This window comes from Penicillium paradoxum (genome assembly GCF_028828445.1).
Source record: "Penicillium paradoxum strain IBT 22861 chromosome Unknown utg000004l_segment0_segment0, whole genome shotgun sequence".
NCBI lineage: Eukaryota > Fungi > Ascomycota > Eurotiomycetes > Eurotiales > Aspergillaceae > Penicillium > Penicillium paradoxum.
This window is the reverse complement of record NW_026643182.1, coordinates 1,864,812-1,885,817: the sequence shown is the minus strand read 5'-3', so window position 1 is coordinate 1,885,817 and position 21,006 is coordinate 1,864,812. Positions and strand designations below refer to the sequence as shown.

The following is a 21,006-nucleotide window of genomic DNA, read 5'->3' as shown; positions in this document are numbered from 1 at the left end:
CCGGCCTGTTCAGATCAACATGAGATTCAATGTCCTAGCCTTCGGAGTTGCCGTGATCTATCTCGGCAACATTGTCTCGGCCTTAGCAGGTGCTAAAGCACCACAGCCGCCGTTCAAGAGACGACCACGCGGATGCGATTGCTATACAGTCTCCGGACCTAACCCGGGATACTTCCAGCACTACAAGCTCTGGGACTTTCGGGCAGTGGATCTGAGAAAACATGCCCATCTTAACATGTCAGAGCCCATCCAGGATAGCGATGAGGAATGGAGTGACGACGATGAAGGCGACGAAAACGAACCAAATAGCGATCTGCTGTCCGGAGTCCATAATGGACAGGAGCCCGACCCCAGCTCGTTGGTATTCTACAAAACTGCCTTCGAAAGAGATTGGAGCAGCCAAAACTGGAAACGCCCCGGAAGCGAAATAGCCCCAATCCTGATGGTTAACTCGAAGCATAATGTGTTCCTCACCCGGGACCAGGAGCAAAATGATACTCGTACAACGTATCTTGTTCTTCGCACCACCCGCTTTTCAAACTACACTTCCACAGCGGAGATCGAGACTCGCCTACACAACATCTACCGGTGTTCATTGCGTGTTCGGCTGCGCTTTTTGCCAGCCGGCTTCCTCATCTCGCAACCTCCTCACCCTGAACACTGGCCATCGCGGGACCCCGAACGACATTCTCCGGCGCCTTCGAACAACCATACTGTTTCACACCACGACGGGCGACCATCTCCCGGTGCCTGTGCTGGTATCTTCACTTACCATGACCAAACCTGTGAATCGGATATCGAGATTCTGACCCGGGACCCGCCCCATCTCGTCCATTATGCGAATCAGCCAGACTACGATTTCGCCACTGACGAAGAGATTCCCGGTGCGAGCACTACAGCCGACTTGCCTGTTCCGTGGACAACATGGTCCACTCATCGCCTAGACTGGCATTCAAACATGTCACGATGGTTCGTCAACAACCGCATACAGGACGCCAAGTCATATCGTGTCCCCAACCTGGGGAGCATGATTGTGCTCAATCTTTGGAGCGATGGCGGAGTCTGGACAGGCGAGATGAAAATCGGCGATAGTATATACCTGGGTATCGAATACATCGAAATGGCCTACAACCGTTCTTCTGATGTTCCCAGAGGCCATTTCGGGCCGTCTTCGCTGAACCATGGCGGGCATCAAAACGTCCCTTCTACAAATAGTTCCACTGGGAATGATACTCTCCTAGACCCAGACAAAAAGGTGGAGAAATGCAAGCCGGGCAGACTGGGCCGCGAGTGTAGAAGAAAGAAGTGGAGGAATAGGCCTCTGAACGAATTCTGTCAGAGACCTTGCAACATTGATGAGGATTGATGTGGACATTCTGGATGAGATTGTATTTTTATCAGAGTTGGACATTCTTCTGTCTGTTGTTGGACGGTTTCTCGCTTTTGTGGGCATGGGTTTACTGTGCTCTACTTCTAAATGAACAAAAAGAATGCTTCATGGTGACAGTGTACATCTAAACAGAGAACACTCAAGAGAAAAGCATTGATCAACCTACAATATTGAATATTCCCTTAGCTAACTTGAGAATAGAAGCGACTGTATGCAGGATAGATGATTTGATATTGATACGAATAAGGCTTCATGCTTACATAGTGTCCAGACAAATGGAAAATGACCACGCCAACAAGGTAAGAAGTACAGGGCTCTATAGACAAAAGCAGAAGCTAGTAATAGGCAAAGAGAAAACGCCCCAAGAAAATCGAAGAAACAAAAAAAAACATGAGACATAAAGAAGGGATCTAGGCATGACCTAGGAGGTTCACCAGAACACACTTCTTTATGTCAACTGAGCCACCCTTACGGTGACTATGGGGGTATCATTCAAACTCATTGCAAACATCACATAGAAAGAGAACGCCAAAAGAAAACAACCATGGTCCTTTTTTCGTGTTTTCCATCTTGTGTTCGCCTTGCGCGCCGAGAAAAGATCAAATAATGCGGAATGCTAATCGAGAACGCCCCGATGGTGCTTGGTATGGATAATGGATGGGTGGGGGTAATGGATGGGGTATGTGAGAGAAAGTAGGATGGGAAGATGTTTCAAATCCATCGGAAGAGATCAACAAGAGATGGAAACAGGTTGGTAGCCGTGGAGAATCGAGTCCTTGGGGCTCGTTTAGAGCAACACTGCGCCTGTGGTCTTGTCCTGTGGACTGAACTCGCCGTGGAGACCTCCATTCATGAGCTCGGCGACGATCTTTCGACGGAGGAGCGGGATGTGACTTGGCCCAAAGGCAGCTGGATCAACACCAACGGCAATTGCTTTGGCGTTTGTTAGGAGGAAGACACCGCAGTCGCTTCCGTTGTCTTGCTGCGAGGAGACCGATGGGAGCACGGTCCATTCTTCGTCCTTGTATTTTGGTCCAAGCTCTCCGCGGAGCCATTGCTTGATATTTTTGACTTGGCGAAGACCGCGGGAACCCAGAGAGTCGAGATACTCGATTGTACGTTCCACCGGCCGAACAACCATGAGAGTCCAATGACTTGACTCATGTACGGGGATGAAGACTGTGTCTACATCAAGCAGTCCTTCCCCACCGATCTTGGCCCTTTTTGCCCATCGTTGCACACTCTGGTAACCTTTATCACGCAGGGTGGAGTAGAAAAAGGTGTTGAAGGCGTGGAAGCGCGGCCGATCGTTGGGTCCGAGGTTTCCATTCAAAAGGCGTAGATATTGAACGAGTAACCCAAGATACGCATTGATAATTTCGTCATTTAGCCAGGCGAAAGGTCGAATGCATGTGATGATATCCTTCTGGCACAGATCGTCTCCGGCCAATGATCTGGCGACGGCATCTCCCTGTCCACTCTGCGCGGCGCCCTGAACCTTCGCAAGCCACTCGGGCGAAAGCCGGCGTACGGGTTCACCTATCGGTCTGACCCTGGCTGGACGTTGTAGTTCCTGTTCCCGTGCAATTCTTTCTTGTTCGCGCTTCTCGAATTCCGCCTGGTACCAGGATGCCATGCGATTGGCGGGTATCGGCCTCCGGGCGGCGTAGAATAACTGAACAGCGGAAACAGGGCCATGGGGGAGTCTCGCATTTTCTTGAGCTTGCTGGGCCCACGGGTCATCAATTTGCATAAGATCATCTTTGGCAGCCTTTGCGGGTTTGGGTGGGATTGGCGATGGAATGCGCTTAGGGCTCGGAGCGGGCGGGATGTATGGTGGTAGTCGAGGGTGCAGATGTTGACCAAGATCTGGAATAAGTGCCGGTATTGTGCGAGCATCGACGTCCATAAAATCCCACCCCTTCGCTGGAACATGCTCATCCTCAGTAGGCGCAATGTATGGTTCTAGGGTAGGCGATGCAGGAGGAGTAGAGGGGAAAGCTCCTGGAATGGGTAGATGGAGATTATCTATGGCGAGGCAGTGGGTGAGTACGCGCGATCTGTGGTTCAACGATGGGCTACCGTACCATCTTGGTCGTCAATCGTGGTCTTTGAGGCCTCAAAGGGATTGGAAGTCATGGGGTGAACGTCGATGGGCCTTGCAGGTGAAGCGCGTCGCTTGCACCGAGGCCAACGCAAGAACCCCATGATGCTGCGAAGCTGAAAACCAATCTGGACGAGTGGGGGCTAGAGGTCGAGAGTTATCTACTCGTCCGATGACGCGCTTTCGGGTAGATTGGCGGTTGTATGAAAGTCGAGGAAGTGACGACGAGGAAATGAGCAGATATATGAAAAAGTAACTTCAAGATCCATCATTGAGCATGACTGGAATAGCTATCCCGAACTTAATAGCAAGAGCAGATACTCCGCAAAGGAAGAGGTATGGGAATAATATGAACAGACGCGGTCTACGGTTCTTTCATCATTCTGCTGACTCATCAGATATTCCCCGGCCCAGCCTCCATTGTTATGTTGATCTCCATGGATGTATCCATTGTCACTCTTTGTTTGCCGATCTTCGAGAGCATTTCCTTTTGAGACGTTTTCTTTCACCCTCTGGCAAATATAGATGTAATATTCTTTCACTCTAGTCTCGAGTCCTTTGGTACGGAGTACTCGGCTGATGATTGGCTTTCGGTGGACTGTAGGAATAGTCACCACGAAACAACCCCAAAGAAGGTTTTCTATAGCAGTCATTTATACCTTACTTGATCGTTCCTCTTTGTCTGACTGCAACTATAACAGCCTCTATTGTGGCTAGTCCATAGAGGTTGAATGCGATGTTTGGCTACCTAGGTAGACCGAAGAATATGCTTATGGATACTGCTTTCAATGTTTTATGTACATGGGCAACGTGAATGATGTTTGTAAGGTGACCCATTCAAGCACAGCCCGCTGAGCTAGGGGCAAGCCGAGGAGTTGACAAAGGCGTGAGATGGGAGTGACTGGAAGGCAGATCGCGCTTGTACCAGTCTATTTCTCATTCTCCTTATCGACTTCCAAGCCCGATCCGGTCAAATAGGAGGGGTGCCACCTCGATGACTACCCATGGGATACCTAGAGGAGACTGGGATTAGCAAATGTTGCATTGAAAACCAGCGGGTCTTACATACCTGCATACACAACCAGTTTTGTCACTACCTCCACGTCGTATCGCACGCGAGGTTTCTTGATTTGGGAGAATACTTCTTTTTCATCCCGCTCTCCAGCATCGAGATCGAGCGAAGGGAAAGGAATTGTCGACACGTCCGAATTCACGTCTACAGCGGACGAGCGGGGACTGCCTCTACCCATCATATCTTCATAATCATCCAGGGTGGTTGTCTTTCTCGACGACAGGGGTGTTCCATTGGGTTGGACTTGCCCCTCTACTAATGTGAAGGGATGGTGACTTCCAGATTGGCTCTCGCGCCGACGCTTTTCTCGGTACGCCAGGGTTTCATACGCATCGGCTTCTGACTGGGGACCAATGGACACGGCTCGGCGGCGAGGGTGACGCATGGTGGTGATAATGCTTGGAATGTCGGAGAAGTTAGGAAAAACATCGTGGTCTTTAAGGTTGGTCGGGACAGTGGTATATTCCCTAAAAGGAAGTTAGAACAGCGTCCACAAGCAAAAGTTACGTCCAAACTTACGAAGCCGTGGTGAAGAAGCGTCGGGGTAACAACAGGCCGAGCTTCTCCAGGGTCCGGAAAATAGGTGGAAGGATGCGCAGCAAAGCGGGCTTCGTCACGGTCCTCCAAGCAAAGACACACAGAACACCCACGACCAGACGGATGACTGTTCTGATCCAGCCCACGGTGTGGAGATCGTATGGAATTGATCCAGCGGGGTAACCCTCCCAGATAGTAGCGAAATGCCACGAAGAAACATCCACACCTAGCATGACGCCTGCAAATGCGACACTATCATCAAAGCATGGGCAATCATCCGCCGGTTCCGGATGGATGCGGACAAGAGATATGATAACAAGCGCCAGGAGAGATATTTCGGTCAGCGAGGCAGATAAAATGAATTCCTCGAAGGCAGGTCCGTAATGAAATTGCACCAGGCCAATGGCCGCACCCAAAGCACATCCAACAGTACAGTCCAACATCCCGTGCATTCCGCAATACAGTCGGCCCAGTACAATTGACACAACGTAGATATAGGTGACAGCTTGGAGCAAGAGGGTGGCCTGCGCGCTAAGAGTCGAGTCCGGTGAACCGAGCAGAGCTAGAGCATACACTGCCACGGAGACGGCATTGGTGGAGTGTGTTGAGGGGAAGCCATATTCCAAAGCTGCAGAGCCGGACATAGTAATCCGCTGGAGTGGTGGGGACAGAGGCCGAGGAAGACATAGCAAGTCCTTGAGGAAACCGCTCCAAAACACGCCTGATGCTAAGATGTGTACCAATCTATAGCAAAACTTTATCAGCCCTTCCATCCTCTTTCACTTCCATTCCCAAGGAGAGAAGAACATACCCGCGACCCATACTGGGAGAACCGCACCAGAAGAGGAAGGGCAGGAAGACCATGAAAAACGTGTGCGTGCCAAGGTTGGCTGTGAACGCGAAATACGAATCGAGAGTTGGTGTGCGCACTTTCTCCTGCACCCAGGCCAAATATGGCGTCTCATATCGGATCAATGGGATGAGCTTCTGTCGTGGCCAATACCGCCAGAAGGGCAATCGGCTGGAGTCTATGCCAATGCGCGGTTAGCGGACATTGCGATCATGCAAATGCGCAAATAATGGAGGTTAATCGCATACAGTGATTCAAGCTTTTCAGCCCAGCATCGGGCTGATCCGGTTTGCTCTTGCCCATGATGCAGTGTTATCGTTCCGGATAGAGCTGCAATCGGATAGATTCCATAGATGGACAGGACGCTGCCTGCCGGTCCGTTCAAGGGTGTGCGGTAGAGGAATCAGAACATAAGGAATGGATTGAAGTTGGATTGTGCAAAAACGATAATTGAGGCCCTCGGAACTGTTCAAAATTCACGGGGAGAGCCTCCGCGACTCCCCTGATGCCCGCGGCACCCTTGTGTGTGCTTAGTCACCTCTGCACTGGGGCCCGAGGCACAACCTGGAGGCTCCCAGCACTAGGAGACGATCTCGTCGATTTTGCTGGATGGGGAATGGGCCCTGTCTGGCAGCATTTGGGGTTCCATGGAGTTATCAGCATGGTATGCTCTATCGCTAGCCCATACATTCACTACCGAGTACGAGGATCAGCTTTGCTATGGGCAAGTATGTACGGGATAGTACCTGTTATAGTGTATGAGCTATACTGATCAACCATCTGCAAATTGGTGTTTCCTACCTCATTACACCAAGCCATGCTATTAGGTAGTTGCTATAGACCCAGTGGCTTGTTCTGATAGTGTTAATGTTAATACGGAGGAGTGTCCAGCAATTCTACCTACTTCGTACACTATTTCCTCTAAAATACCAAAGAACTGGGGAAAAGAGATCGGCAAAACCAAAGGCTCAAAAATAATCAAGCAAGAATTGATAAAGAAACGGGAGAGCCGAAATCAGAGAAGACGGTGCAAATCCCTGAAATCCCGGTTGCTGAGAGGCTGGGATTTCGGTCTTCTCCGTTGAAAGGCACATGGAGAACGTGCCCAAGTGCTTAGAGACGTGATGACCTGCAGGGTTAGTGTGCTCAGCCCCTACTTGATGCAGTGTCAATTGGATCTCCGATTGACCACCCTGCGAGCTTATACTCCCACGATAGAGTATCCTAGAGACCATCTGACGACCATCGTCAGCCTGGCATTAGATTCAAAAGCGAAGAAACACCGCGCTTGGAGACAGGATCTACGATCACATGACCGTACTGGGCACGTTGTGTCCAAGACAAAGCCACGCTGGGATCCTGTTCTGGCGAGCTGAACAGTGGGGTAGGTCAACAATTAGCGGAGCCCCAACCAAGTCAGGATCGAGATACTCCGGTAAATGACAGGATATGACAGGATATCAAGGCTTTTCTGATCGTGGGAAGCGGAGCCCTGGCGTCATTACGAGACGGCCGTTGCTATGGTAGCCAGTGTAAACACGGGTCTCGCGGGTCTCGCCCTGACGAGAGACCCTCTTGCTTTATCGTCGATCCTCTAGATCTGTGAGATCTATTCTCTCCTTCTTCTTCCTCTCCTTACTCTCTTGCCTCCCAGTTTTACTACCTCGTGGACGCATATCATTTCAATTCTCATCCTATCGGCAGCCACCCCGTCAACTCCCGTTTCCCCTGCATCACGTTACAAACGAGGGACCGCATTCCACCCTGCCACATTCACCATGAGCGCTATGTACGAAGACCAATACTATGCAGGCTCACGTCGCCACTCCCTCGTCACCCCTCCTCCCTCCTTGACTCCCCGTCACACTCGTGCACGCAGCGAAAGCGTTCGAGTCAGTCACGGCACAGCCAGTACCAACACGAGCGTGTCAAGTGGACGAATGTCCGAGGCAACTAATATCACCCAGCCCCCCTCTTTTTCAAAAAAGTTCGTGGTGGTGGGCGATGGTGGATGCGGCAAAACCTGTCTGTTGATTAGTTATTCTCAAGGTTACTTCCCAGAGGTACGTTCAGTCTTCGCCCTACGATCAAACATAGCTACCTGGTGCTAATTGTTGTTTAGAAATATGTCCCTACAGTGTTCGAGAATTATATTACCCAAACGACGCATCGGGCGTCCGGCAAGACCGTCGAATTAGCCCTTTGGGATACCGCTGGACAGGAGGAATATGATCGTTTGCGTCCACTGTCATATCCCGAGACTGATCTTCTATTTGTTTGCTTTGCTATCGATTGCCCCGCATCATTGGAGAATGTTGTCGACAAGGTGAGTGCCCAAAATATCAACCACTTTTTTTTTTTTTTTTGGATTGCATTGATCTAACATCTCTGTCTAGTGGTACCCCGAGGTTCTACACTTCTGTCCCACTACACCTATTATCCTTGTCGGCCTGAAATCCGACTTGCGTAATAAGCGAACATGCATCGAACTCCTCAAGACTCAAGGCTTGACGCCCATCACACCAGAGCAAGGCGAGAATGTCGCTCAACGGATGGGTGCAACATATGCCGAATGCAGTAGCAAGGAGATGCGCGGCGTGGATGAAGTATTCGCAAAGGCTGTGGACTCCGCTATCTCAATCGAGGAGCAGGGCTGGGCAGCCCCACCCCCCGCCAGCCGTAGCGCTCGAAACAATCGCACTACCCGTGCCAGTGCTGCTCCTTCAGGGGTACTACTGCCCCCGCCCCAGCAAGAAAGTTAAGAAGCGAACCTGCAAGATCCTGTAGATTGATTCTGCTCGTTCTATATTCTCCTTTCTTCCCTTTCGCGACTACCCTTTGACCTTTCTTTCTCTCTTGGCCGGACCACAAGCCTGGTAGCTTCGTCGGCTTGCTTGCCCGTCTCCCCGTGTATGTGCCATGTCGCCGCAAGCTGGACAAAGCTACATGACTTTCCAAAATCTTCTCCGTTGTATCGATACGCTGTGCGGCTTTTACAATGACCTCGACTTCTTTTCTCTTATTGCCGGAGGCTGTTTCCTTTACTTCATGTTGGCTCCCCTGCTTGTCTTATTCCTGGATTTTTTTTTAACCTCATGACCCTTGTCTCTATGTTCCATTTTCCATTTGATGTCTCTCATGACTCGGGTCTCTGCCGTTTTCCATTGGCATGCATGGAACTGGTGTTCTCGTTTATGTTACTTGATCTGTTATGTTGGCGACAGCGACGCTTATGTGTTACCCCGAAACAATGCATTTGAATTTTGTGTTTATCAATGCCTCCGTAGCATTCGTAAATCTTTCTTTCCATCTCGTAACAGTCCGGCCTTGAATGGCATGGTATCTAGATGGGAAAACGCAAAGAAAAGTAAAACCGCCAGACGCCTAGTCCTGCCATGCAAATCAAACTGTAAATCACTGCATGACCGTCGAATCACCCTCCTGCGGTTCTTTTTTGATCGGCACATCACTCTCCTCACTCGCCTTCCTCTTCGCATTCCCACCCTCCTCAGCTTCCTCCTCAGCTCGACCCATGAAGTTCTCAAATTGGGACCAGAGAGCCTCCACAGATCCGAATTCATTGCCCACCTAGAAGCAGTTGAGTAGATGCGCTTGCCTAACTAGGGACGTTCGAGCTTACCGCGATAACACTCTCCAGATTCCGGTTCAGCCGATTGATATTTTGGAGAACTTGCTCCATGCCCTGTTCGAATAGATTGGTATCGACTACGACAATGGGGAATGGGTATTGGGTGTGCGAAATTTGTTATCCCTTACCACTGCAATCTCGCGGACGAGTTCCTCGCGCTGCTGCTCGAAGACCGTTGGAGACGCGACGCGTGCGCCGGCGCCGGGTGTTTGCTGTAGCCAGGACATATTTGTGGCTTTTTTTTTTTAGACTTGTGAGTGCTGGATACACGAGACGGTGACTCGGCGATGTTTGAGGATGTTACGCCCCAACTTAAACCGTGACCTGTAGGTTTCACTATCGAGGATCTTCGATGGGGAGATAAATACCACACTCGGTTTTGTGCAGCTTGGTATAGAAGTCTCTTGGATTGCCAGGTGATGGTGTCCGTCAGGTCGCGGTCACTCGGATTTGATGTGAAGGGCATGTGGGGCAACTTGGAGGCGAGTCTCCGATCGCCTTATCGTTTACTTCGACTGCCCTTTGGACATTCTACACAACGCCAATCGTACCTGGGCCAGAAATCATAGTAGTAACCTTATAAGAATCTACATGGTTACACACCGCAGGTCTATTATGAATATGAAAATACCCGGGACAACCTTCGTGTAGAAGAAATTAAGAAGTTCCTGCTATCTGCATATCTTGGAGAGCGTAGGCATCTAAACCTAGGGTGATAAACCTCAAACCGTGATAACTAGTCCATCCATCGTATAGCCGGCGATAATTAGGGTGCGACCTGGTGTGAGAAAGCAAGACTGGGCGGCTAGGGGCTCATATAGGAGTAACATTTCACCTTACACACAAACACGAGGTTGATCCCACTGTAATAGAGTGTCAGTGTATGAGTTACACAAAAGTAGTCCTGGTAGTGAGACTAATCTCGATTATGTGCATCTGGCAATTTTAGTCGCATTAGAAGGTATGCGGATTGGCGTAGTCCATGAGCCGAGGCGGCTACAGTGCATATTGTGGAGGCTTGGTTATAACGAATTTGCCAGATAATGATAACAAGCATTCCTCCAAACTACATGTAGGATATGGAGCAGGGAGACTGTTATACCGCCATGATGTTTCGGTGGTAGGGTGAAACGAATACGCTAAACACACTCAAGTCAGACACAGGGGAAACTCCGTGAACGTTGTACGCGCGATCATTCCAGTTGTCTTGAGTTTATAGCTAAAAATATATTAGGCGTCAGAATTTAGAAGCAAGTGGATTGAGAAGATCTGGCATTGTGAGGGAATATATCACTGTTGAGTGCCGTATGCTAGACTACCCAGCTAGAATTATCCGCTAAGTCGTTCTTTTATACCACAGATCCCAGTGGATGTCCCATCCAGGGCCCAAGAACACAATGGTGGAGGTCAAATATATGGGAGAATACGACTACATCCCGTCAATACCACTTGCCGTGACGTTTATCGTGCTCTTCGGACTCACAACCATTCTACATTGTTGGCAAATGTTTCGAGGGAGGACCTGGTTCTTCATTCCTTTTGTGTTCGGAGGCGTCTGTGAGTACTGCAATGCGGTAGTCTGCATTTCGCATGTCAAATTCCCACTGGGCTTTTGTTTCTAACACCAATGTTCGTTAGTTGAGATCATCGGGTATATAGCCGTAAGCCAGCCCATCCATACTAGAACAAGTCATATATGAGATATGCTAACAACCCCAGCGTGTGGTATCCTCCAACCAATATCCGAACTATACAGTTCCACCTCTGGCCATTCAAGCCGTGCTCATTCTTGTCGCGCCGTCACTCTTCGCTGCAAGCATCTATATGGAGCTTGGACGCATCATGATCGTTACTGGTGGAGAGAGGCTGTCACCAATCCGCCGATCGTGGTTGACAAAGATTTTTGTGGTTGGAGATGTGATTTCCTTCTTCGTCCAAGCAGGAGGTAAGGCCAATTCCTTGCCCCTCAACGATTCCATAATGTCCTACATCAGTGAAGTGGCCAATTGACTGACGCTCTACCACGATATAGGAGCCGCAATGCTCGTCAAAGCCAACACAGCCGCCAAAGGCGGAAATGTGATCAAAATCGGCTTGATCATCCAAATCATCTTCTTTGGACTGTTCATAATCACCGGTATACTGTTCCACGTCAGACTTCAGAGAAATCGAACAACGGTGCTACAGCAGCATCAAGTCCCCTGGAAAAAGCACCAAAATGTGCTATACGTCGGAAGTCTCCTCATCTTCATCCGTTCTATCTTCCGATACATCGAATACAACCAAGGAAGTAGCGGTGCATTGCTCCAGCATGAACTCTGGAGTTACATCTTCGATGCCGCCCTTATGTTTCTGGTGATGGTAGCATTCAATGCAGTGCATCCAGCCGAGATTAGCCAGTTAATGGCGCAAAGGAAAGCCGGATATGAAATGGAGATGATCGGATGATTGGCGAGGGATAGAGTCCGGGATATCTCCGGAGATATCCAAGTAGACTGGATCAACCTGTGCTAAGGTAGGTACACATGTACATTACAATGTTGATAGATCGGATTGATAGAAGTTGAATGAGCCCCGCAGCCAGTTCCGAAGCCTGTTCAACGTCCGTGGTGACCATCTTATAGTGCTGTTTTCAACTTGAAATCGCTCAGATTGTAACCTACACGAGGGACTTGTGGGTAGTCTGCCCTACATGCATACATCGCCAGTCGAGGTTCTAAGGTCCGAATAGTCCGGCGCAGGGACGAATGCTAATATGGCGCTAGGTAGGGAATTGTATCCCACAGGGAGCTGTTGTGCTAGGTAGCCGTAGATGAAATGCGAAAGGGGCATTCAAGCTTCACCGAGGAACCGTTCCTGACCTGGATTCTGAAACATTTCCCTCAAGCTCGGTTCGTGAGGCCGGTCTATAAGGGGCATGTTGTACTCGGAACACAACAATGTCGAGGTGCAACCCCCCACCTCAGGGCCCAGGGTCCACTGCTACTTCGATACATTCCAGGGATCTCGACCAAGTACACGCTACAAGACCTGGAAGAAAGCCCAATAGCAATTGACAAGGTCGAGCTAAGACCCCGCCTGGTTGAAAACTCGCCAGGTACGAAGTTCAAGAACAAACAACCGGGTCAAATGGCGTTTCGGTTACTATCGCTTCATCGAGGTTTCAGAGGGATTTCATTACGGGTGAAAGGCCTATGGCTACAAACGGGAGAGCAGAAAGTAGGGCTAAAGAAGAAAAATAAAATGGGTTCTGTCAAGGATATACAAGAAGTGAAGAACATCAGCCGGTCCCAGACCGCTGTTTCGGGGAAATTGTTTTCTATACAACCTGCCAAGGGCAGGACACACACAATTCCAGACAAATCATAATCGTTATAGTCCTAGTTCCAACGCTAATCCAGATCCGAACTCGTATGGAGGAAAGAGAGAAAAAAAGTACGGAGTAGCAGTCGTCAAATCATCAAAGCGGGGCAAATCTTGTCCCCTTGTTAACCGGACCAGGGCCAACAGAGCAGACCAGAAAAAAACGGCCTTGGGCTAAACAATCGATCGCACCTGGATTTCTCGGGGTAACTTCGTTGCCCACGTCCGTTTCGTTTCAATTCGTAATCGCGTTTGCATTCCTGGGCCCGTAGTGCGCATGTCACCGTAACACCCCGCAGACCAGAAACACAGAACTGAGAAACGCATTCCGCTGGTCAAGTCATGATCATATTCTGATCGTATTCGTGAATTATGTTGTCGTTTCGCATGGTAAGAATTGTGCTCGGGACCATTCACATCGTAGGTGTGAGTACTATAGGGTAGTATAGTATAACCCGAGCCACAACCAGAGCGGGGGTCAACTCTTAGGAGTTTCGGCGTGGTTGACCAAGGATATTGCTCAACCGCTTCCAGCGCTGTGTTGGAGATGTTGAGAATGCGCGCCCCATAGACTTGTCTAGGGGTTTGGCGGAGGATTGCGTAGAGGAGCGGGCTCGACTGCTGATGGTGGCTTCGTGGTCGGCGAGGACGTCTTCGAGACGAACATCTGAATCAGACATGCGTAGACCCAAGTCCTTCGGATCGAGGATCTCAATGAATTTGGAGGGTGTGTCGCGCATTGTGTATGAGGTGGATATTTTATCTTGCGCGGATCTGGATTGTGGAGGTGGGGAAATATTGTGTGTATATAGTTTCCAATGCAAAGTATCACACTGGGAAACTTTGGCTTGAGAGGGGTCACGAGGGGATATGTGTGTATTTTTATGCGCTATGTAGGTTTTGGTTCAAGCGCGAAATGAGACAAAGAACGTTGCAGGTTTGGGCTGGCTGCAGACTTGCGGGGATTGCAGTGTTTCAAGGTCCGAGTAGAGCGAAAAACGAGAGAATGGGGTGGAGATTTCCATGGAGCCCACGAGTTTTTATGGATGAATGGTCAAATGGATATGAGTTCCGATTTGCAAAGAGTATCGCAGGTGATATGCGGAAAACTTGCCAATCTGAAGGTCTGCAGTGGAGCCCGAGGTGAAGATCAGGGGAGGAAAAGAGAAGTGATTCGACGGTCAGACTATAAGATTTGTCTGTGGACTGGATATTGAAGATCAGCGTTGTGCTAACCTGAGAAGTATCGGAGATTTCGTTTTGGGGATTTGAATTTCGTACTCCGACGACAGAAGTAGAGGGGCTGGGTACCTAGTAGAGTACATAGGCAGCCCTTTTCTTCTGATCAGTCGCACCCCAGAGTCTGAAGACGTACTCCGTACAAGCCTCTTTTGATAATGTGTGACTCTTCTCATAAATGGGGCGATGATCGGCGCCAGTCTCGGTGGCGTTCGAGTGACCAACCGTTGATGAACAACCACCTGATGGTTCGTCCAGATATATGGAGAACGTTATTAGCGGCCCATGCGAAAGGTCAAATGAGACATAGCGGGTGTTCAGAGAGGTATATCTGCCCCTCTTTTTCCTCTCTTTTCCCTCGGATGCCTGTAGAACAGACCCCTTCGCTGCGAACTTTGAAGCCGGGATAGCCCGCTACTCGCTTTAGCTTAGCAGGGTGGATGCATGCTCTCCATCCTTCAAGCACCATGACGTCGACGGCATAAAATCTCTCTTGCACATGGGCATTTGATAGTCACCAAGGTGGAGAGTTTTCGTAAGCATCGGACTTTCGATGTACACAGTACAATGCAGTACATCTGGTATGTGGTGCATCGTTTCTATAAAAAGAACTGCCACAGAAACCAGCCACGCTCTCAGTGCCACAGATTTTCAAGCTGCGAAGGCCAATGAACAAAAAACCAATCTCATCGACATAAGATTGCATTCGCGATGAGTCAAGAACAGAGAATGGCGTTGTGGGCAATAATGATGCCCATCACACGTAGTCCGATTTGCCTCCACAGATATTGCACCTCATGGCTGCGCCCGCACTGAGGTCAACCAAGACTATCACGGGCTGTGCGATTCGACTGTCTGTTCCAGGATTGGGATGGCGGTCGCGGTGGTGGGGCCTGAACTGGGATCCTCATTTGATAACAGCAGCTCTTGCTCTGAGCTCCCCTACATATCAAAGTGTGCTCTTCTGATTGCAGGGCGATCACCCGAATGCTGTTGTCTTGTCACCCCATCACTGTACCCGCTCACAGAGCACACGTACGTACACTCACAGTAATATCTCGATGCCTGGTGGAGATTCGGCCTGTGATCCGCCACTCTCACCGATACTTTCTGGTTGAATGATGAGATCGGAGGCAACGGAAGATGTGAGGCTGATCGTCGCTGCGCCGCAATCGGGTCATCTTGATACGCCAGGAATCATACGCGACGCTTGATGGCGCGGTAGACTCACGGAAACCGGACTATGCACAAAAAGGAAGAGTAATCATACTACGTACACCTCCCGGAAACTCGTGCAGAAAGTAATTGATTCGATTTTGGGCAAAGGCCATGCACAAACCCCACTTTGGAAAGCCATAAACAAAAAGAAAACGCCTCATGATAATTGAAATTGTGGGCAAAAAAACACAAAGTCCCAACAAAACCAGTAGACTCAGCACATTGATCTTCGGCGAAAGGTTGAGCTCCGAAAACGTGTCCTTAGATGTCTGGCGGGCGCAGCAGGTTTGATTGCCACAAACTCAAGCAACGCGTCCATTCCAAGTTCCAAAACTCCACCGCGCCGATTGCATTGATTCGAAGCCGCGATAGCGAAGGCACACTTCGAACTGAGACACCAAAGACAGCAATTATCTCACACACACCCTCTATCCTGCATCGCAGCACACTGTATCTCCCGTCCAGCATATGCGACATATTATTTGTATTCCATATTCTCCATATCGACTGTATCTGCCGATCCCACCCACAGGATGTTGTTGCATCTGTTCCAAGAAGAGAGTTAACGAAACCAGAACCATCGTATCAAAGCCCGACACCAGGCCGGTAGATGCGCGCTCTTACCGGATCATCACCATGCCCAATGCGCCGGAGAGCTTGCCGTCGATGTATTCCTCTGGGTTGCGCAGCAGGACGTTCATGTATGAATCAATAGTCTCGAGAGTGCCCTTGTACTCGGTCTGGCCCCACTTCAGGCGGATAATGACTTCGCTGCCGACGCTATAGATATATATAGATTAGCAAGCCATGTACCAGCAGCGATGAAGATGTGTGGACATGTAGAGAGATGGATGTGGTGCTTAATGTTGCCTGGTGGGGTCTGGGTGGCTTTGGGGACGAATTGCATACCGAGCCTGGAGGAAAGGACGGGGGTTAAGTGGTTGGAACTATACAGGCAATGTTAGTAATTGTTCCTCGTTGGATACCATGAAGGTCCTGGTGGCAATGGGCGGTATCTTTGAGCTTGCTCGATACCGGGTCGAGGATGAGGGGAGACGTACACTCATTGTGGCTTGGGATCGGGTTGCTGGTTGGTTGTTGTGGAATATCGATCACAAATAGAGCAGCAAGGAAAGCTCGGCAAGGTCTTTTACTCCGTTGGATGATCGTGCTGGTTGCTGTTAGCTGCGTTGACATCGGAGTCGGCGACAGTCGCGAAAATGCGAGCTCCACGGGCGGTGAAAAGTCCCCGACGCTAATTGGCCTAACACCCTAGACTGGGTGGTTTTTGTATAAAGAACAGTGAAATGGACTGTCGTGTTATTTGGTGAGTTCCTTTCGGTAGAACTTGATTGTTGTTATTATGGACTACTCGAAAGTCCAAGATTAGCTCTAGCAAACTGCGGCAAAGGGTTCAAAGTCATTTCATAGCACATTTTCCCGTCATTGATTCATGCCTCCTTCCTATCACAGCCTAAGATAATCAACAGACCCTAGTAAAAATACAAAAGACAAATAAAATCTGAATTCATAGCTTCAAGAACCAGTTTCCAAGCGTATCCCGGTCATCTGGATCGCCATATTATTGCCAACCCGTCGCTTAACGGCCGACAGTCCAGGTAATCTCCTTGATGCTGACCTCCTCGCCCTTCTTCTCATCGTAGTCATACCACTCACCCTCCGAAAGATCGATACCGGAGAAAGTGGTATTGGAATCAATGGCCTTGGCTTCCCACTCGCCCTGAATTCACTCAGTCAGTACATGCTTGTAAATTTGGACGGAATGCAGGGATTTCACGAACGTCAGGCTTGAACTCAATGAACTCAAGGCCACGGCAATCCATTTCGAGGATCTTCTGGCTAGTAATCTTCTCTTGAGCCTCGCATGCCTTAGGTCCGCTGGTGATGGAGGCAGTGTGAGTTTTCTGTGGGGTTTCCGTCAGCTGGGTTCTCAATGAAAAAAAAGCGAAAAGGCTCAAATGAGCATTGCCAACACAATGAAGACAAAAAAAAGAAAAGTGAATCCATGGCTAAAAGAGCACAAAAGGCAAAAACGAAGCTCGACTGTTCAATTGGGAAAAGGATGGCATGCTTACTGTGCAAAGTCGGCACTTCCACACGAAATTAGCCTCGCCGCGGCTACCGGGAACTTCGTGCACTTCCTATACATGGGTTGGTCAATTAACCATTAGGAATTGATAATCATGGTCGTCTCGTTGTCATTCACTTACGAAGCGGTTGAAGCTGACCCAGTTGGGGTGCGTCTCGTGGCAGGAGGTACATTGAACACGGAAAGTGTAGAAGTAAGGATTCTCCTCGGTGTCAGTGGGAAGGAGGGCAGTAACGCTGCATCACCATATCAGCTGGATGATTTTTTGATCATTGTGTCCGAAAGGGCCTGCCCGCGCAGTGTTCCTGAATTTGGAGGACGGTGCGGGGAGATTCTGGCAATGCCGAAGGGCTCAATGATTCGGACACCAGGGCTATGACCACTTACCCCTCGAGTTGAGCTTCGACCGAAAGAGTGAGCATTTTGGAACTTTTGAAATCAAGTAGGTGAACTGGTCTTGAGTTGTGATGTCTAAAGCAAGATCCTCTCTGCGGGTGATGCGGGGTGGAGATGGAAAATACTTACTTAGATCGAGGCTTGGCATGTGACCATTTTGCAACACGGAGCTTCCAAGACTACATTGGGTATATGTGTGCATGAATTCCAATATATAGAGGTGAATATATGATAATTGAAGTGAAATTGATATATAAATTGAACATAAACGCCAGTCATGCCCTAGCTCGCCACAAACGAATCAAACAAGCTATGTACATCTCAAAAGTAAATTACAGACTCATAAAGGTATCGAAAGTCTCACAGGCGGCTCTGCTGGGTGTCCTGGCCCAGGGGCTTTGTCGAGAACGCATTGAAGAACTCGTTGAGAGCGTCAACAGTACCACTTCCCTCAACCAACTGCACGGTGCAGGCAACGTGGCTGTCGGGGCGAGTGACAACGACACCACCCTTCTCAGCATCAAATCCGAGCTTCTCATGGGCCGCGAATGTAGCCTGAGCAACACGCACATCCGGGATATCATCGGCATAGATGTGGTGGTGGTAGTCGCGCAGAACCTGGGGGATGGAGTCCACATCGATAGTGTTCTTGGAGCCTGCGTAGATCACAGACAGAGTGAAGAGCTTGGAGTGAGGATTGTGGCGTTCGAAGAATGACACATCGGCGATATCAGAGCGGCGGTAGGCCGACAGGAATGAGCGCTCCTTCTCCAGGTTGAGAGCAAAGTCAGCGATAGCCTTCTTGGTCTTGGCCTGGTTGCCAGCGAAGATGAAGATACGGAATGCACCGTTGGCAGGAACTTCCTGCTCGAGCTCGACAAAGTTGGAATCAGCAAGACGGGTGACAGTGGTCGGTGTGAAAGCACGACCAGGAGTCAGGTGAACGCCGGGAATCTCGAACAGAGCGGACTTGGCAGGGTGAGTGGCGTCCCAGGTGAAGATGCTGGGCTTGTAGGCCACTCCGTATCCACTGGTGAACTCGCAAGATTCCTTGAAAGTCTTGACAAATTCGTCCTCCTCCCCACCAGCACCCACCGTGGTGTGGCTGGCAGAACCAACCTCGCCAGCAGAAGGGCGGCGCTTGGAGAACAGGGCAGCATATTTAGCATCGAAGTTCAGCAATGTCTCGGCAATGTCCTTGCGTTCAGTCTCATAAGTGCTGAGGGTAGAGCGGTTTGCCAAACCACTCTCCACGGCGTGGATCTTCCAGGCCATGTTGAGTGCATCGTGGAAAGCAGTGTTCATTCCCTGGCCAGCCTTGGGCTTTAAGGGTGTTAGCAATATTTCAGATGAACGGCAAGAAAGGGGTCACTGACGCTGTGGGTGTGGCAAGCATCACCACCCATGAAGACTCGCTCGTCAAGGGTATACTTCTCAGCAATACCCTGTCCAATGGGATAGACCGAGTACCATTCAACCCGGTCCCACTCAATCCAGTATGGCTTCAGGATGTTCTTCGCAGTCTGCTGGACCTCTTCAACGGTGGCGGTCTTTCGGGGGTTCCAATCGGCGTCGGTGGAGGAGGCAATCTGAACATAGAGACGGACCATGTTGTCCTCGCGGGGGATGACCATGATAGAGCCAGCATCGGAGTGAATGGTGCATTTGGTCTGTGAATCAATGCGTTAGACAGAGGCGATAAATTGGCTCGTTTCGGGCATCCTTACCTCAATATCGGGGAAGTTTGTGCGCACAACACCGTCCATAACACCCCAAACGTAGGCAATAGGATCCTTGTGGTGAATCTTGATATCAAGCTGCTCACGGACAAAGCTGCGGGCACCCTCGCCACTGAACAAATACTTGGCGCGCACATTCTCGATGACATTGGTATCCAGGCACTTGAGGTTGACCTCAACGGGGTATTCAGCATTGGCACCATCGTTCTTGAATCCAACGATGGTCCATGGCCGCTCAACAGTTGTGCCGGCCTTCTCAATCTCATCCAAGAACACACGCTCAATCTTACCCTGGTGAACAAGGGTAGTGAAAGGGTAGCGGGTGTCAATGAATCGGGGGCAGCTGGGCCAGCTGCCCGTGCGGCCGATGCCAGAACCATCGGCCTTGGGATCCCAGAAAGCAACATCATACACCTTGGCGGGCTCGTAAGCCATAATAGAGCGCTTCAAGCCAAGATTGCGCAGAATCTCGGTGGATCGTGGCTGAATACCGTCGGCGCGACCAGTTGCGGTCGGCACTGGGCGGTTATCAATGTGCTTCACCTTGTAGCCCCATCGGGACATACATAGGGACAAGAGCAGACCGACAGGGCCGGCGCCCACAATAACAATGTCATAATTCTCTTGTTGAGCCATGGTGGCAGCCAGAATCAAAGACAGGGACTCAAGAGGGGGGGGAAGATATGGTTGTACAAAGGTATGGCAAAGGGAGATATGATCAGCGTAAAGAGACGTATGTAGGCCTTGAAAGAAAAATAGAATATATCAGAGTATGGCCCTGCATGAAGAGAAAAGAAATGAGGGCCATGGCTGTTCCTATATACTATCCAGCAGCTGGGGTAAGCGGGTGGATTGGGCGTTCAACTGAAGTAACGGAGAACATGCACGGCATTCAGAGTCGGCTGAATCGTGGGGAGCACCGGTACAAAGGGTAGGGTGGCCAATCAAGTTCGCCAGAAAAACAGTTATGGGTGATTAGTCAGGATTCCGCAAACAAGCGCTGTGTGGGGGACGCACTGGCTTTGCTCAAGACCATCCATCGTAATCCCGTTGTTGATCCCGAACTGTGTAGCTTGTGAGATCCAATAATGGGACTCGACTCCCCGCGACTCCACCCGGAAACGAGTCTCGGTAGGCGGAGGCGGGAGCACGTGACCCCCGCTTCGGCAATCCTGCCCGGGATCTATCTCCTCAACATACGAGGCACTCGCTACTCCGCACTCTACTCTCTATGGACAACGGAAATCCTTTAATCTGCCTTTTCTATGCTCCGTGCTCCGCAACTCCCTGGACCAGTCCGAGAAGTAACCAGTGGATTCCTATTTCCCCCACAAGTGGC

General features: G+C 50.0%; 10 protein-coding genes across 10 annotated transcripts; 3 read left to right on the top strand and 7 right to left on the bottom strand.

The window, feature by feature from the left end:
* Positions 1-19: 19 nt before the first annotated feature.
* Positions 20-1,366, top strand: N7457_004445 (glycoside hydrolase family 16 protein; the record flags this gene model as incomplete). Its single annotated transcript, XM_057175490.1, has 1 exon — positions 20-1,366. The coding sequence occupies one exon, from the start codon at positions 20-22 to the stop codon at positions 1,364-1,366; it is 1,347 nt and encodes a 448-aa protein (XP_057032537.1).
* Positions 1,367-2,177: 811 nt separating this feature from the next.
* On the bottom strand, positions 2,178-3,598 carry N7457_004444 (SUMO protease ULP1; the record flags this gene model as incomplete). The annotated part of the gene is made up of 2 exons (XM_057175489.1): positions 2,178-3,418; positions 3,478-3,598. 2 exons carry the CDS (start codon positions 3,596-3,598, stop codon positions 2,178-2,180), a joined length of 1,362 nt encoding a protein of 453 aa, XP_057032536.1.
* Positions 3,599-4,439: 841 nt separating this feature from the next.
* Positions 4,440-6,256, bottom strand: N7457_004443 (phosphatase PAP2 family protein; the record flags this gene model as incomplete). Its single annotated transcript, XM_057175488.1, has 5 exons — positions 4,440-4,507; positions 4,564-5,033; positions 5,086-5,847; positions 5,915-6,131; positions 6,202-6,256. The coding sequence occupies 5 exons, from the start codon at positions 6,254-6,256 to the stop codon at positions 4,440-4,442; spliced, it is 1,572 nt and encodes a 523-aa protein (XP_057032535.1).
* Positions 6,257-7,731: 1,475 nt separating this feature from the next.
* On the top strand, positions 7,732-8,715 carry N7457_004442 (Rho4-like protein; the record flags this gene model as incomplete). The annotated part of the gene is made up of 3 exons (XM_057175487.1): positions 7,732-8,016; positions 8,076-8,279; positions 8,350-8,715. The coding sequence occupies 3 exons, from the start codon at positions 7,732-7,734 to the stop codon at positions 8,713-8,715; spliced, it is 855 nt and encodes a 284-aa protein (XP_057032534.1).
* Positions 8,716-9,367: 652 nt separating this feature from the next.
* On the bottom strand, positions 9,368-9,829 carry N7457_004441 (DASH complex subunit DAD1; the record flags this gene model as incomplete). Its single annotated transcript, XM_057175486.1, has 3 exons — positions 9,368-9,541; positions 9,594-9,656; positions 9,731-9,829. The coding sequence occupies 3 exons, from the start codon at positions 9,827-9,829 to the stop codon at positions 9,368-9,370; spliced, it is 336 nt and encodes a 111-aa protein (XP_057032533.1).
* Positions 9,830-10,999: 1,170 nt separating this feature from the next.
* N7457_004440 (RTA1 domain-containing protein) lies at positions 11,000-12,050 on the top strand (the record flags this gene model as incomplete). Its single annotated transcript, XM_057175485.1, has 4 exons — positions 11,000-11,159; positions 11,241-11,263; positions 11,322-11,547; positions 11,635-12,050. The coding sequence occupies 4 exons, from the start codon at positions 11,000-11,002 to the stop codon at positions 12,048-12,050; spliced, it is 825 nt and encodes a 274-aa protein (XP_057032532.1).
* Positions 12,051-13,450: 1,400 nt separating this feature from the next.
* N7457_004439 (uncharacterized protein) lies at positions 13,451-13,705 on the bottom strand (the record flags this gene model as incomplete). Its single annotated transcript, XM_057175484.1, has 1 exon — positions 13,451-13,705. The coding sequence occupies one exon, from the start codon at positions 13,703-13,705 to the stop codon at positions 13,451-13,453; it is 255 nt and encodes an 84-aa protein (XP_057032531.1).
* Positions 13,706-15,900: 2,195 nt separating this feature from the next.
* Positions 15,901-16,489, bottom strand: N7457_004438 (small nuclear ribonucleoprotein F; the record flags this gene model as incomplete). The annotated part of the gene is made up of 4 exons (XM_057175483.1): positions 15,901-15,967; positions 16,047-16,202; positions 16,332-16,369; positions 16,484-16,489. The coding sequence occupies 4 exons, from the start codon at positions 16,487-16,489 to the stop codon at positions 15,901-15,903; spliced, it is 267 nt and encodes an 88-aa protein (XP_057032530.1).
* A 533-nt stretch (positions 16,490-17,022) lies between these two features.
* N7457_004437 (CXXC motif containing zinc binding protein) lies at positions 17,023-17,954 on the bottom strand (the record flags this gene model as incomplete). The annotated part of the gene is made up of 5 exons (XM_057175482.1): positions 17,023-17,163; positions 17,225-17,347; positions 17,519-17,584; positions 17,654-17,768; positions 17,920-17,954. 5 exons carry the CDS (start codon positions 17,952-17,954, stop codon positions 17,023-17,025), a joined length of 480 nt encoding a protein of 159 aa, XP_057032529.1.
* A 334-nt stretch (positions 17,955-18,288) lies between these two features.
* N7457_004436 (putative FAD monooxygenase) lies at positions 18,289-20,303 on the bottom strand (the record flags this gene model as incomplete). The annotated part of the gene is made up of 4 exons (XM_057175481.1): positions 18,289-19,251; positions 19,305-19,598; positions 19,656-20,185; positions 20,234-20,303. 4 exons carry the CDS (start codon positions 20,301-20,303, stop codon positions 18,289-18,291), a joined length of 1,857 nt encoding a protein of 618 aa, XP_057032528.1.
* Between the last annotated feature and the right edge of the window lie 703 nt (positions 20,304-21,006).